This window comes from Aulonocara sp. 'chitande type north' Nkhata Bay, linkage group LG16 (genome assembly GCF_057382095.1).
Source record: "Aulonocara sp. 'chitande type north' Nkhata Bay isolate Kocher_YH1m ecotype deep benthic linkage group LG16, A_spYH_male_GT1.1, whole genome shotgun sequence".
Taxonomy (NCBI): domain Eukaryota; kingdom Metazoa; phylum Chordata; class Actinopteri; order Cichliformes; family Cichlidae; genus Aulonocara; species Aulonocara sp. 'chitande type north' Nkhata Bay.
In genome coordinates, this window is record NC_141359.1 from 785,010 (window position 1) to 799,447 (window position 14,438).

General features: G+C 44.2%; 1 protein-coding gene across 1 annotated transcript in view; it reads right to left on the reverse strand.

Annotated features, from left to right (window-relative positions):
- Positions 1 to 13,831, reverse strand: part of LOC147310732 (uncharacterized) — a 31,758-nt gene extending 17,927 nt beyond the window's left edge. The window contains exons 1-10 of the mRNA XM_086267062.1: positions 13,813 to 13,831; positions 13,064 to 13,099; positions 12,567 to 12,614; positions 12,379 to 12,426; positions 12,090 to 12,137; positions 9,319 to 9,381; positions 8,570 to 8,605; positions 889 to 936; positions 701 to 748; positions 412 to 459 (exon numbers count right to left, since the gene is read on the reverse strand). Coding sequence (XP_086123188.1) covers positions 412 to 459; positions 701 to 748; positions 889 to 936; positions 8,570 to 8,605; positions 9,319 to 9,381; positions 12,090 to 12,137; positions 12,379 to 12,426; positions 12,567 to 12,614; positions 13,064 to 13,089 — 413 coding nt within the window. The 5' untranslated portion in view covers positions 13,090 to 13,099; positions 13,813 to 13,831. The remainder of the gene's footprint in view (positions 1 to 411; positions 460 to 700; positions 749 to 888; positions 937 to 8,569; positions 8,606 to 9,318; positions 9,382 to 12,089; positions 12,138 to 12,378; positions 12,427 to 12,566; positions 12,615 to 13,063; positions 13,100 to 13,812) is intronic.
- Positions 13,832 to 14,438: the final 607 nt, after the last annotated feature.

The window sequence follows — 14,438 nt, forward strand, 5'->3', positions numbered from 1 at the left end:
TCCACTGGGGAAAACCCCACTGTAGAGGTAGCAAACAGAGGTGTGCATACAAGATTAGACACCCCTGCCCGCCACCTCTAAGGGCGACTGTAGAGTGGGACAGAGTATAACCCCTCTCCAAGACACTGGTTCAACGGCCTGAGCTAAGCATTAAGGTGGGTGTGACTATACCTCATCTGTATCTCCAGACATCACCTACCGGCTCAAGCCCCTTCACCAGCAAAGAGGTGATGTACCATGTGCTGTTACTCCAGGCTTGGCTCTGGTTTAATTTGGACTTAGTATGTTTATTCTTATTATATGATAAAGAACACTCCAAAAGTCCACAAACTGTGAGAACCATATGGTGTTGTTTTGTTTTTGTTTGTTTTTTTGATTTTCTATTCTAAGAACATATTTGTTTCATTTTACCTTTCATTGACTGATTTCAGTTCTTCAACTTTATCTTTCAGAGCAGACCTGTGGGAAGAAAATAGAGATGAAAAAGCTTCACGTTTGTTCAGTATCAAATTCCCCAGGTGCAGATCTGTCTTTGATTCCTGTGATGTAATGTTGCTTTAGTATGCAGCATCAATCGTTTTTTAAAGACTTTAATGAATATATCCAACAGTTTCTATTTTGACAGCACTCGCTAAAAATAAAAAAGAAAGCAAAGAGATAATATTCTATGTGCTACTGTAAATGTGAGAAACATCTTTACCTTTCCTGTTTGAGTTTGTCTTTGTAAAATGTCTCCATCTCTGCAATGCTGTGTTAAAACATTTTAAGCAGTTATCTGACGAGACATTATTTCATATTGGAAAACTCCTTCAACAATTTTTCAGTTTTGCAACTTCACACATGCATCACAGTGAAATGTATTGATTCAGCTCTCTGCATGCACGCTACCTTTGTTTGATTGATTTGAGTTCTTCATCTTTATCTTTCAGAGCAGATCTGTGTGGAGAAAATGCAGCTTGAGGAAAAGCTTCATGTCTCAACATATACTGTATGATATGAAGGCAAGAGTTATTGTTCTGACTATTGTCAAATTTGTACATGTTTGATTTGTTTGGTTAGTGCACTGGCCCTTTAAGAGAAAGGCATGGTCCGTGTGCAGACGGGGGAAGTGTAAGAAAGAATCAGACAATCGACTGAATGTGATCTATGCTGTGATTTATGCTGTGAAAGGCTGATAAAAAGGCATTCCCTGTGAGTATGCATTATTGTTTGGCACTTTTATGTTGATTAATAGCAATTAATTAGATGTTGTATTACGCGTGCTAATTTATCGTTCGTAGACAGTTGTTTGGTGTTAGCATTAGCACTTGGTCACGCAGCTCCTCAAGTAATTATTTAATTTGCCACTCATATAAACTGTATTTTGTTGTTACAGTTTCACACCTGCCATATAAAGCAAGGTCTAAACCCACTCTGGCGTCAGTGACTTTTGTGTGGAGGTGTTTAACTCCTGGATAGTAGAAAGTGGTTCTACGAGGCCAGTACAGTGAAAAGGGACACCCTACAACAACGATGAAGACTGCATTGTTACACGCTGTATCCAGACCAGCACGACAGACGCAGTGACACCAGGTCAGCATAAATGCACATTCAATCAGCTTAAAGATGGAGAAAGAAGGATATGAAGTAAGATCCACGACGTCAAAGAAATCTAGCCGCTCTTCCACTGCCAGTGTAATGTTAGCCGCCGCTACTGCCCGCGCTAAATGGTAAATGGCCTGTATTTATATAGCGCTTTGCTAGTCCCTAAGGACCCCAAAGCGCTTTACATATCCAGTCATCCACCCATTCACACACACACATTCACACACTGGTGATGGCAAGCTACATTGTAGCCACAGCCACCCTGGGGCGCACTGACAGAGGCGAGGCTGCCGGACACTGGCGCCACCGGGCCCTCTGACCACCACCAGTAGGCAACGGGTGAAGGACACAACGACCGAGACTGTCCAAGCCGGGGCTCGAACCGGCAACCTTCCGATTACAAGGTGAACTCCTAACTCTTGAGCCACGATCGCCCCAGAGCTGAAGCTGCCCAAAAAAGAGCTGAGTTTGCAAAGAAGGAAGTTGAATTTAAAGTAGAAAGAGCCAAATTAGATGCAAAGCTTGATGTTCTAGCAAAAGAAAGTGAAGCTGAGGCCGCAGCCGCTGAAGCAGCTGTCTTGGAGTCTGCTGTTGCAAGTTTTGACATGAGTGATGAGCACCTGAGCTTACCAAAGGAGACACAGAGTTCTCATGAGCGAACTACAGACTATGTCAATATGCATCAGGCACGCAGTGATTCAGTCAAATCAAAGGACGTCAAAATAGAAAAGGGCGAATATGCAAATCGACCTAGGCCACCGGACGTGTCACCGGATGAACTGCCCTCAGCACCAAAGGACTATGGCCCCCTCAGAACCCCTGATCAAAGAGATTATTCACCTGAAAGGCAAGGACAACAGTTACACTCTGTTAACTATCAGCAGCACCTAAGCCATGTCTCACCAGGGTTTACACCACCCTCTGCTGGACGTTTTCGGTACTACCCTCCAGATCCAAATTCCTCTAGGGACTCTTATAAGCTTGCCAAATATTTAATGAGAAGTCAGCTGTTAACCTCTGAACTCACCAAGTTTGATGACAAGCCGGAGAACTATTTATCTTGGAAGTCATCTTTCATCAACGCCATTGACACTCTAGAGCTTAGGGCGTCTGAACAAATCGACCTCCTTGTAAAATCACTTGGCCCAGAATCTACCAAGCATGCACATCGCATCAAAGCTGTAAACATAACAAACCCAGCTGTGGCATTAGAGCTAATCTGGGAGAGGCTAGAAGAAACCTATGGGTCGCCAGAAGCCATTGAAAGTGCTCTTTTCACCAAACTTGATCAATTTCCTAAAATAGGGCCCAGAGACAATCAAAAACTAAGAGAGTTGAGTGATCTGTTGCAGGAGATAAATGCAGCGAAACAAGAAGGGTACTTGCATGGACTCTCCTATCTCGATACAGCGCGAGGTGTTGCTCCCATTGTGGATAAGCTGCCGTATGGGATACAAGACAAGTGGATGATGGAAGGCTCACACTACAAACAGCGGCACAGGGTAACCTTCCCTCCATTCACGTTCTTCTTACAGTTCATACAGACACAAGCAAAGGCACGCAACGACCCAAGCTTCAATCTGCTGTCAACCTGCAACTCTGGAGTTAAAAGGGACAAGCTTGGAGATGGTTACAGCAACAACCGCAGGTCAGTTTCAGTGCATAAAACCAACGTTACAGCCATATCTGAAGAAGGACCGGACAAATGTTGTCCTGTGCACAACAAACCTCACGCCTTACAACAGTGCAGAAGTTTCAGAGAAAAGCCAATTCAGGAACGAAAGGCAATATTAAAGCAACACAACATCTGTTTCAAGTGCTGCGCTTCTAACAAACACGTAGCTCGCGACTGTCAAGCAGAAATCAAATGCTCTGAATGTAACAGTGATAAGCACCCAACAGCTCTTCATGCAGATGTTCCTCACCTTCCCAAAGCTCTTCAGCCCACAACAAGTCACGGCGGGGAGAAACGAGAATTAAAAGAGACCGCAGTTGTTTCAAGTTGCACTGAGGTATGTGGGGAAGGATTTTCTGGGAAATCTTGCTCAAAAATATGCCTGGTTAACGTTTACCCTGCCAATGATCCTAGTAAACGCCAGAGAATGTACGTCATGCTAGATGACCAGAGTAACGTTTCACTAGCACGCTCTGAGTTTTTTGACATGTTCGAGATTAATGGTAAGGCAGAGCCATACACCCTCCAGACATGCAGTGGCGTAGGTCTCACTTCTGGCAGAAGAGCCTCTGGGTATACGATAGAGGCGATCGATAGCTCCCTCGCTATTCAGCTGCCCATGTTAATTGAATGCAACATGATTCCTAACAAAAGAGAGGAAATTCCCACTCCCTCTGCGGCTCACGCACACAGTCACCTCAAAGGCATAGCACACAAAATACCACCCTTAGACAGTGGTGCAGACATTTTGCTGTTGCTTGGAAGAGACATTTTGAGAGTTCACAAAGTGCGCAGTCAGGTCAATGGTCCGCACAATGCACCATACGCACAGAGACTGGACTTAGGCTGGGTGATAATAGGAGATGTGTGCTTAGGCAATACTCATAAGCCTTCCCAAGTCTCTACCTTTAAGACTCACGTTCTATCGGATGGAAGGCCAACTCTTTTTTCCCCGTGCGAAAGCCACTTTACTGTCAAGCCAGACACCAGTCTCTTAAATCAACACTTAGTACTTGGTGGTCCAAACATAAAGGACAGAACACAAAACAGAACTATAGGAAACAATGTTTTCTGCCAGACCAAGAACGACAATAAGCTTGCACCCTCCATGGAAGATCTGCAGTTCCTGAATATCATGGACAATGAGTGTTTCCAGGATGAGTCACAAAGCTGGGTGGCTCCACTGCCGTTTCGCCAGCCCAGAGCATTGCTGCCTAACAATCGCCGCTACGCACTCAGTCGCTTCAAGTCACTTGAACGAACTCTAGATAAAAACCCAAAAATGAAAGTTCACCTGATAGACTTTATGCAGAAAATGTTGGACAATGGGCACGCGGAGCTCGCACCCCCAGTACAAGAGAACAAAGAGCATTGGTACCTGCCCTATTTCGGAGTGTACCATCCTCAAAAGCCGTCACAAATCCAAGTGGTATTTGACTCCAGCGCGCAGTTTGAAGGTATGTCGCTCAACACAGTGCTGTTATCAGGACCTAATCTGAATAACAGTCTATTAGGTGTGCTAGTGAGGTTCAGAAAACATCCAGTCGCAGTAACCGCAGATATCCAGCAGATGTTCTATTGCTTCCTGGTGCGCGAGGACTGCAGAGATGTACTGAGGTTTGTCTGGCACAAAGACAACGATCCACAGAAAGAGCTCGTGGATTACAGAATGTGTGTGCATGTATTTGGAAACAGCCCCTCGCCTGCTGTGGCCACATATGGTCTGAGGAGGGCCGCGCAAAAGGGGGAAGCCAAATACGGGTCAGATGTTCGCCATTTCATTGAGCGTGATTTTTATGTGGATGATGCTTTAAAGTCTGTCCCCACAGAACATGATGCTATCGACCTCCTGAAACGGACACAAGACATGCTAGCAGACTCAAACCTTCGCCTCTTAAAAATAGCATCAAATAAGGTTGAAGTGATGGACGCATTCGCACCTCAAGACCGAGCCAAGGATCTCCAAAATCTGGATCTGTTCAAGGATGAACTCCCAGATCAGCGCAGTCTTGGAGTAAAGTGGAATATAATGTAGGACTATTTCACCTTTCACATTCCTCATGCTGAAAAGCCATACACACGAAGAGGAGTCCTTTCAACTGTGAACAGTGTGTTTGACCCGCTTGGGTTTTTGGCCCCAATCACCATTCGAGGACGCCTGCTTCTAAGAGAGTTGTCGCTACAGACAACAGAGTGGGACTCACCTCTTCCAGAGGATCTGAAAGGCAGATGGATAGAATGGCAACAGTCCCTCCAATGCCTCAGCAAAGTCAACGTTCCACGCACTTACACTAAGATGTCACTGTTACAGGCTAAATGTGTAGAACTTTGTGTCTTTTCAGATGCGTCCATGAAGGCAATATGTGCAGTGTCATACCTCAAGGTCACCACTGGGGATGGCAAGACAGAGGTTGGGTTTGCCCTAGGTAAGGCACGACTCGCTCCACAGCCAGAGCTCACTGTACCTAGGCTCGAACTCTGCGCCGCAGTAATGGCGGTTGAAATGGCAGAGGTCATATGTGAAGAGATTGATCACCCCATAGACAAAACTAGTTTCTATACAGACAGCAAGGTGGTTCTTGGTTATATTCACAACCAATCCAGACGTTTTTATGTCTATGTAAACAATCGTGTGTGTCGTATTAGAGAGTCAACTACTCCAGAGCAATGGCATTTCGTTACGACCGACCAGAATCCTGCTGACCACGGCTCACGATCAGTTCCAGCCGCTGAGTTAGAACACACGACATGGTTCACAGGTCCAGCGTTTCTCCAGTGCCCTTCATACATCCATCTAGAGCAGACTGATTACAAACTGCTGGACCCAGACAACGATGCAGAGGTGCGCCCAGAGGTAAAGACACTTTGCACTAACATAACAAAGGAAGTTTTGGGCTCAGGACATTGGGAGCGTTTCTCCACATGGCGCTCACTTCGGAAAACCATGTCAAACTTGATTCACATCGCACAATGCTTTTCACAATCAAACGTTGAGCCAAACTGTAAAGGATGGCACATCTGTAAAACGGCCATCACCCCAGAACTATTAGATCAAGCAGAGACAATGATCATTAAAAATGTGCAGTTTGAAACATATGCAGAAGAGATAAAGCGGATCTCTGAAAAACAGAACCTCCCAAAAAACAGCCTGCTGGTAAAACTAAACCCTGTGATTGGAAGTGACAATCTGCTGAGGATTGGTGGTCGCATTAATCGCGCGGGGCTGGGAGTAAAAGACACCAACCCTATTATCTTGCCAGGCAGTCACTACATCACTACCCTCCTTGTGCGCCACCACCATGAGCAAGTAAGCCATCAAGGCAGGCATTTTACAGAGGGCGCTGTCCGAGAAAGTGGCTTGTGGATTGTAGGAGGGAAAGCATGTATTAACAGAGTCATAAGTAAATGTGTGACATGCAAGAAACTGAGAGGGAAGTTTGAAGAGCAATTAATGAGTGATTTGCCTGTAGATTGCCTCCAAGTTGAGCCCCCCTTTTCTTACGTAGGCATGGACATGTTTGGCCCATGGGAAGTAACTACAAGGCGTACAAGAGGGGGACAAGCAAACAGGAAGCGGTGGGCAATATTATTCACGTGCCTGTGTACAAGAGCTGTCCACATCGAAGTAGTGGAGGAGATGAGCTCTTCAAGTTTCATTAATGCACTGAGGCGTTTCTTCGCCCTCCGAGGACCCGCAAAACAACTGCGCTCGGACTGCGGCACTAATTTCATTGGTGCTCACAAAGAGATGGCCACAAATGCACCAGAGAAGGACAAAGTGCAACACTTTCTGCAGGACCAGAAGTGTTCCTGGGTTTTCAATCCTCCCCATTCTTCCCACATGGGGGGAGTATGGGAACGGATGATTGGTTTAGCACGGCGAATACTTGATAACATGCTGCTGCAAACTGGTCGTGTTCAACTCACTCATGAGATCTTGATCACATTTCTTGCGGAAGTCACAGCTATACTGAATGCACTACCATTGTTGCCAGTATCATCAGACCCAGAACATCCTCACATTCTCTCACCGGCGATGCTGCTGACACAAAAGACTGGAGTTGTGCCCGCCATCTGTGATGATGTAGGACCCAAAGAAATGCTCAGAAGCCATTGGAAGCGGGTTCAGTTCCTTGCAGACACTTTCTGGAGCAGATGGCGCAAGGAATACTTGCACAGCCTCCAAATTCGTCAAAAGTGGCACCACAAGAACATTGACATTAAACAGGGAGATGTTGTTCTCCTCAAGGACAAACAAACAAGAAGAAATGAGTGGCCAATGGGCGTAATTGAAAAGACAGTTGCGAGTGAAGATGGAATCATCAGAAAGGCCAAAGTTAGAGTTGCTTCCAAGGGAAATGTTAAGACTTATTATAGACCCATTTCTGAAATGGTTTTTCTGTTATCTAGTGATGTTTAGATATCTGTTGTGGTATCCCTAAGATACCAGGCGGGGAGTGTTCTGACTATTGTCAAATTTGTACATGTTTGATTTGTTTGGTTAGTGCACTGGCCCTTTAAGAGAAAGGCATGGTCCGTGTGCAGACGGGGGAAGTGTAAGAAAGAATCAGACAATCGACTGAATGTGATCTATGCTGTGATTTATGCTGTGAAAGGCTGATAAAAAGGCATTCCCTGTGAGTATGCATTATTGTTTGGCACTTTTATGTTGATTAATAGCAATTAATTAGATGTTGTATTACGCGTGCTAATTTATCGTTCGTAGACAGTTGTTTGGTGTTAGCATTAGCACTTGGTCACGCAGCTCCTCAAGTAATTATTTAATTTGCCACTCATATAAACTGTATTTTGTTGTTACAGTTTCACACCTGCCATATAAAGCAAGGTCTAAACCCACTCTGGCGTCAGTGACTTTTGTGTGGAGGTGTTTAACTCCTGGATAGTAGAAAGTGGTTCTACGAGGCCAGTACAGTTATGGTTTCCATCAGTGATCTGATGTACAGTGTCAGAACCAGTAGTTATCTTTTGTATGTTTCAGAATGTTGCACCTTGGAGTTTTTATTTCCATATTTGATGTACTTTACTTCATGGTAAAATCTCTAACTCCTTGTTGAATACAGGGTTAATTCTTTTTAAAACCCAGGGGTTCAGAACCTTCTCAACTTTCCAAAAAGTAGCCAGACAAAGGTACATTTGCATCAGACTGCAACGCTTTCATAGTTGCAAACTTCTTTCGAGCGTCCATAAACCTCTACTAAGTCCACAGTCTGTGTTCAAGCTTCCTTAAAGTTAAGGTGCATTTCATGTCTCATTGGTAAACTTCATTAACAACAAAGAAACAAAACTTACCTCTCTGCAGCAAGTTTTCTCTCCATGTCAGTTAAGCTGTGTAACAACAACACGTATGATTAGTTTGGTCTAATTATGTCCTTCAGGACACAGATTCTTTATTCAAGTGTTTGTTTCTGGGTGTCGAAAAGACTAGAGATATAGAAAGTGATGCCAGTATCCTCACAGGCCGTTAGGTAGGAGAAATTCTCTATGTTACAAGAAGACAGGCTACAAATAAAGGCAGCGACAACAAACACACATGCAATTCAAGGCTCATCAACAGAGGAGTACTGTCAAAAGTCCACCCTACAAACTCTTGAGCAGTGGCTGCTCTGGAGGGTCTGTGAACACTGATGACTCCATCCATCCATTCACTTCTGCTTATTCTTTTTTAGGTAGGGAGAGGCTGTAGCCTATTTCAGCTGTCTCAGGGCGAGAGGCGGGGTACACCCTGGAGAGGTCGCCAGTCTGTTGCAGGGCTAACACATAGACAGAGACAACCATTCACACCTATGGGCAATTCAGAGTTTGCCATTATTCTATCCCCACTAAGTGCATGTCTTTGGACTGTGAGGTGAAGCCGGAGTACTCGGGGAGAACCCACGCAAACAGGGGCGGAACATGCAAAGAGAGAACAGATGGTGGAAGTGAACTCAGGACCTTGTTGCTCTGAGGCAACAGTGCTCAGCAGCGTGTCACCCACTGATTACACATTGTCTGGAAATTCTCAGTCATGTTCAAAAATAATTATAATTTTATGAACAAACCTTTGTTTGTGTTCATTACACTGCCGGACACTGGACCTCTGAGCTGTTTCTTTCTGAAGTCTGCTGTGACAAGAAGAAAAACATTTCATGTCAGCTTATTGTACTTTATGAGTGAATTACAGCAAATTAAACACATAAGACTACACAGTCGTCCTTTAAGACCCAACAAAAGTGAAACAGACTAAAGCAATAATGGAAAAATTTTAACTTTCATCCTACGAATTTAGGTCCATGCACACCTAATATTTACTGTTGTTTTTGACTGAAAAAGTAATTAAAAACTGGAATGACAGAACTATCTGTTCTTAATAATATGATTTGGTACTTTTCTATTTCTACTTTGATTAGTGATTTTATCAAACTAACACTGTTTTGGGAACCCCCGAGTCGCTGACAATGCCTAGGTATTGTATCATCAGTTCTAGTCATTTTTTTTATGGACAAAGGGTAGACTTCGCGGAGTACTTAGTTCAAGTGAGTACTGGTCTGCAGTCAATGTGAACTAAGGTGTTTCTGCAGTTGTACTGGGATCTAATGGCTTGTATCCAAGGGTCAGGTGCCCCATACTTCTACAAACACCCACAGGATGTCCTGAGCAACCTGGTCAGTTCCCTGGCATAGACTTCCCTTGTTAGGTGACGGCTGTGTGCAGACAGTAATAGGACCCAAGGTGCAGACTCTGGAGACAGAACTTAAACCAAAACAGCTTTAATGCTGAACGCAAACATCACATAACTAGAAAAAACTCAAAATAAACTAACACCGGTGGATGGGCAAAACACACAGCAAAATAACCGGTAGATCACGACACAGACACAGAGAAACACAGGGCTTAAATACACAGAGGGAGCAATCAGGGAATGAGTAACAGGAGGGAAACACAGCTGGGACAAATCAGAACTGACGAGACCAAAGAAGCGTAAACTGAACACACTGAGATAAGACAGAGACCTTCAAAGTAAAACAGGAAACACAAAACACAGACTGAACAAAGACACAGACTCACATGCAGGCACTACAGAGGGAACAGAGACGTGGGACCAGGGCAGACACAGACACTGACTGGACGTGGAAATACAGCAGACAGGGGAGACAGCAACAAAGGAACACAGACAGAAAACCAAAACACTAAAACTCTAACCAAACCCCACCCAGAGGACCTTAACTAAGAAAAACCCGTAAAGCAAAGCTAGAATATAATGAAATAACAAAATCAAATAACCAAAAACACAAAAACACTGGGTCACCGACCCAGGAACCCTAACATCCCTGGGGAAAGTAATCCCAGGATAATTAGAGCACAACCTCCAGTCCCCTTTTTCAAACAGTGGATTCAACACCCAAGGCTGCGCTTCACAACCACTCCCAACCTCCATGCAACATTGTAGAGGTGTGCCATCCAGGACAACTCTAGAAAATCCAAAGACTCAAGTAACTCAGGGAGAATCTTATCCACCCCAGGAGCACGACATTGAGCAGTTGTTCAACCACGTCAGTGACCTCATAACCAGTGATATATGGGTTTTCCCCCTCAACTCCAGGCTCTGGGTCCATTACAAAGGGCGTAACAGTGACATTGAGGAGGCCGTCAGTGTTCCTTCCACTGCCTGATAATATCATCAATTGAGGTCAGCAGCGTACCAATACCAATCTATACAGTGTGAGGAGGGCACCTGAGACCCCTTCTGAGTCCTCTGACTGTTTGCCAGAATCATATTGAGGCCAAGCGAGAGTCTTACTCCATGGTCTCATCGAACTTCTTCCACACCACAGTTTTTGCATCAGCCACGACCAGAGCCATACACCACATCACCTGCTGAAGCCCCTTGAGGCGACTGTTGATGTGATTTGTCGCTATATAAATATGATTGAATTGAATTCAATTGGTACATACAGTATAAGCTGTCTGTGGAGTATCACCAGCTAATCAAGAATTGCAAAATTGTACCTTAAGCTTGATAGCTTCTGTCAGCTGTCGTGCCCACCATGTGGTTTTGGAATTACCACCACGGCAGTTGCCAATGATCTTGCGGCCACAGCTCATCCTAACAGGTCACAGTGTTGTTAACCACAGGAGCATCGAACTGGCCCAGCAGAACAATGAAGTCCCTAGATTGGGGACTATCAAGCGCACCACCTAGTCACTCCAAGAAGACTAGGTAAATGGTAAATGGTAAATGGCCTGTATTTATATAGCGCTTTACTAGTCCCTAAGGACCCCAAAGCGCTTTACATATCCAGTCATCCACCCATTCACACACATTCACACACTGGTGATGGCAGCTACATTGTAGCCACAGCCACCCTGGGGCGCACTGACAGAGGCGGTACACTGAAGTCACAGGGAAGGAACCCTTTCTTCCACTGGGGAAAACCCCACTGTAGAGGTAGCAAACAGAGGTGTGCATACAAGATTAGACACCCCTGCCCGCCACCTCTAAGGGCGACTGTAGAGTGGGACAGAGTATAACCCCTCTCCAAGACACTGGTTCAACGGCCTGAGCTAAGCATTAAGGTGGGTGTGACTATACCTCATCTGTATCTCCAGACATCACCTACCGGCTCAAGCCCCTTCACCAGCAAAGAGGTGATGTACCATGTGCTGTTACTCCAGGCTTGGCTCTGGTTTAATTTGGACTTAGTATGTTTATTCTTATTATATGATAAAGAACACTCCAAAAGTCCACAAACTGTGAGAACCATATGGTGTTGTTTTGTTTTTGTTTGTTTTTTTGATTTTCTATTCTAAGAACATATTTGTTTCATTTTACCTTTCATTGACTGATTTCAGTTCTTCAACTTTATCTTTCAGAGCAGACCTGTGGGAAGAAAATAGAGATGAAAAAGCTTCACGTTTGTTCAGTATCAAATTCCCCAGGTGCAGATCTGTCTTTGATTCCTGTGATGTAATGTTGCTTTAGTATGCAGCATCAATCGTTTTTTAAAGACTTTAATGAATATATCCAACAGTTTCTATTTTGACAGCACTCGCTAAAAATAAAAAAGAAAGCAAAGAGATAATATTCTATGTGCTACTGTAAATGTGAGAAACATCTTTACCTTTCCTGTTTGAGTTTGTCTTTGTAAAATGTCTCCATCTCTGCAATGCTGTGTTAAAACATTTTAAGCAGTTATCTGACGAGACATTATTTCATATTGGAAAACTCCTTCAACAATTTTTCAGTTTTGCAACTTCACACATGCATCACAGTGAAATGTATTGATTCAGCTCTCTGCATGCACGCTACCTTTGTTTGATTGATTTGAGTTCTTCATCTTTATCTTTCAGAGCAGATCTGTGTGGAGAAAATGCAGCTTGAGGAAAAGCTTCATGTCTCAACATATACTGTACGATATGAAGGCAAGAGTTATGGTTTCCATCAGTGATCTGATGTACAGTGTCAGAACCAGTAGTTATCTTTTGTATGTTTCAGAATGTTGCACCTTGGAGTTTTTATTTCCATATTTGATGTACTTTACTTCATGGTAAAATCTCTAACTCCTTGTTGAATACAGGGTTAATTCTTTTTAAAACCCAGGGGTTCAGAACCTTCTCAACTTTCCAAAAAGTAGCCAGACAAAGGTACATTTGCATCAGACTGCAACGCTTTCATAGTTGCAAACTTCTTTCGAGCGTCCATAAACCTCTACTAAGTCCACAGTCTGTGTTCAAGCTTCCTTAAAGTTAAGGTGCATTTCATGTCTCATTGGTAAACTTCATTAACAACAAAGAAACAAAACTTACCTCTCTGCAGCAAGTTTTCTCTCCATGTCAGTTAAGCTGTGTAACAACAACACGTATGATTAGTTTGGTCTAATTATGTCCTTCAGGACACAGATTCTTTATTCAAGTGTTTGTTTCTGGGTGTCGAAAAGACTAGAGATATAGAAAGTGATGCCAGTATCCTCACAGGCCGTTAGGTAGGAGAAATTCTCTATGTTACAAGAAGACAGGCTACAAATAAAGGCAGCGACAACAAACACACATGCAATTCAAGGCTCATCAACAGAGGAGTACTGTCAAAAGTCCACCCTACAAACTCTTGAGCAGTGGCTGCTCTGGAGGGTCTGTGAACACTGATGACTCCATCCATCCATTCACTTCTGCTTATTCTTTTTTAGGTAGGGAGAGGCTGTAGCCTATTTCAGCTGTCTCAGGGCGAGAGGCGGGGTACACCCTGGAGAGGTCGCCAGTCTGTTGCAGGGCTAACACATAGACAGAGACAACCATTCACACCTATGGGCAATTCAGAGTTTGCCATTATTCTATCCCCACTAAGTGCATGTCTTTGGACTGTGAGGTGAAGCCGGAGTACTCGGGGAGAACCCACGCAAACAGGGGCGGAACATGCAAAGAGAGAACAGATGGTGGAAGTGAACTCAGGACCTTGTTGCTCTGAGGCAACAGTGCTCAGCAGCGTGTCACCCACTGATTACACATTGTCTGGAAATTCTCAGTCATGTTCAAAAATAATTATAATTTTATGAACCAACCTTTGTTTGTGTTCATTACACTGCCTGCAGATGGACCTCTGAGCTGTTTCTCAGGGTAGGAACCCTTTCTTCCACTGGTGAAAACCCCACTGAGTCGCTGACAATGCCTAGGTATTGTATCATCAGTTCTAGTCATTTTTTTTATGGACAAAGGGTAGACTTCGCGGAGTACTCAGTTCAAGTGAGTACTGGTCTGCAGTCAATGTGAACTAAGGTGTTTCTGCAGTTGTACGGGGATCTAATGGCTTGTATCCAAGGGTCAGGTGCCCCATACTCCTACAAACACCCACAGGATGTCCTGAGCAACCTGGTCAGTTCCCTGGCATAGACTTCCCTTGTTAGGTGACGGCTGTGTGCAGACAGTAATAGGACCCAAGGTGCAGACTCTGGAGACAGAACTTAAACCAAAACAGCTTTAATGCTGAACGCAAACATCACATAACTAGAAAAAACTCAAAATAAACTAACACCGGTGGATGGGCAAAACACACAGCAAAATAACCGGTAGATCACGACACAGACACAGAGAAACACAGGGCTTAAATACACAGAGGGAGCAATCAGGGAATGAGTAACAGGAGGGAAACACAGCTGGGACAAATCAGAACTGACGAGACCAAAGAAGC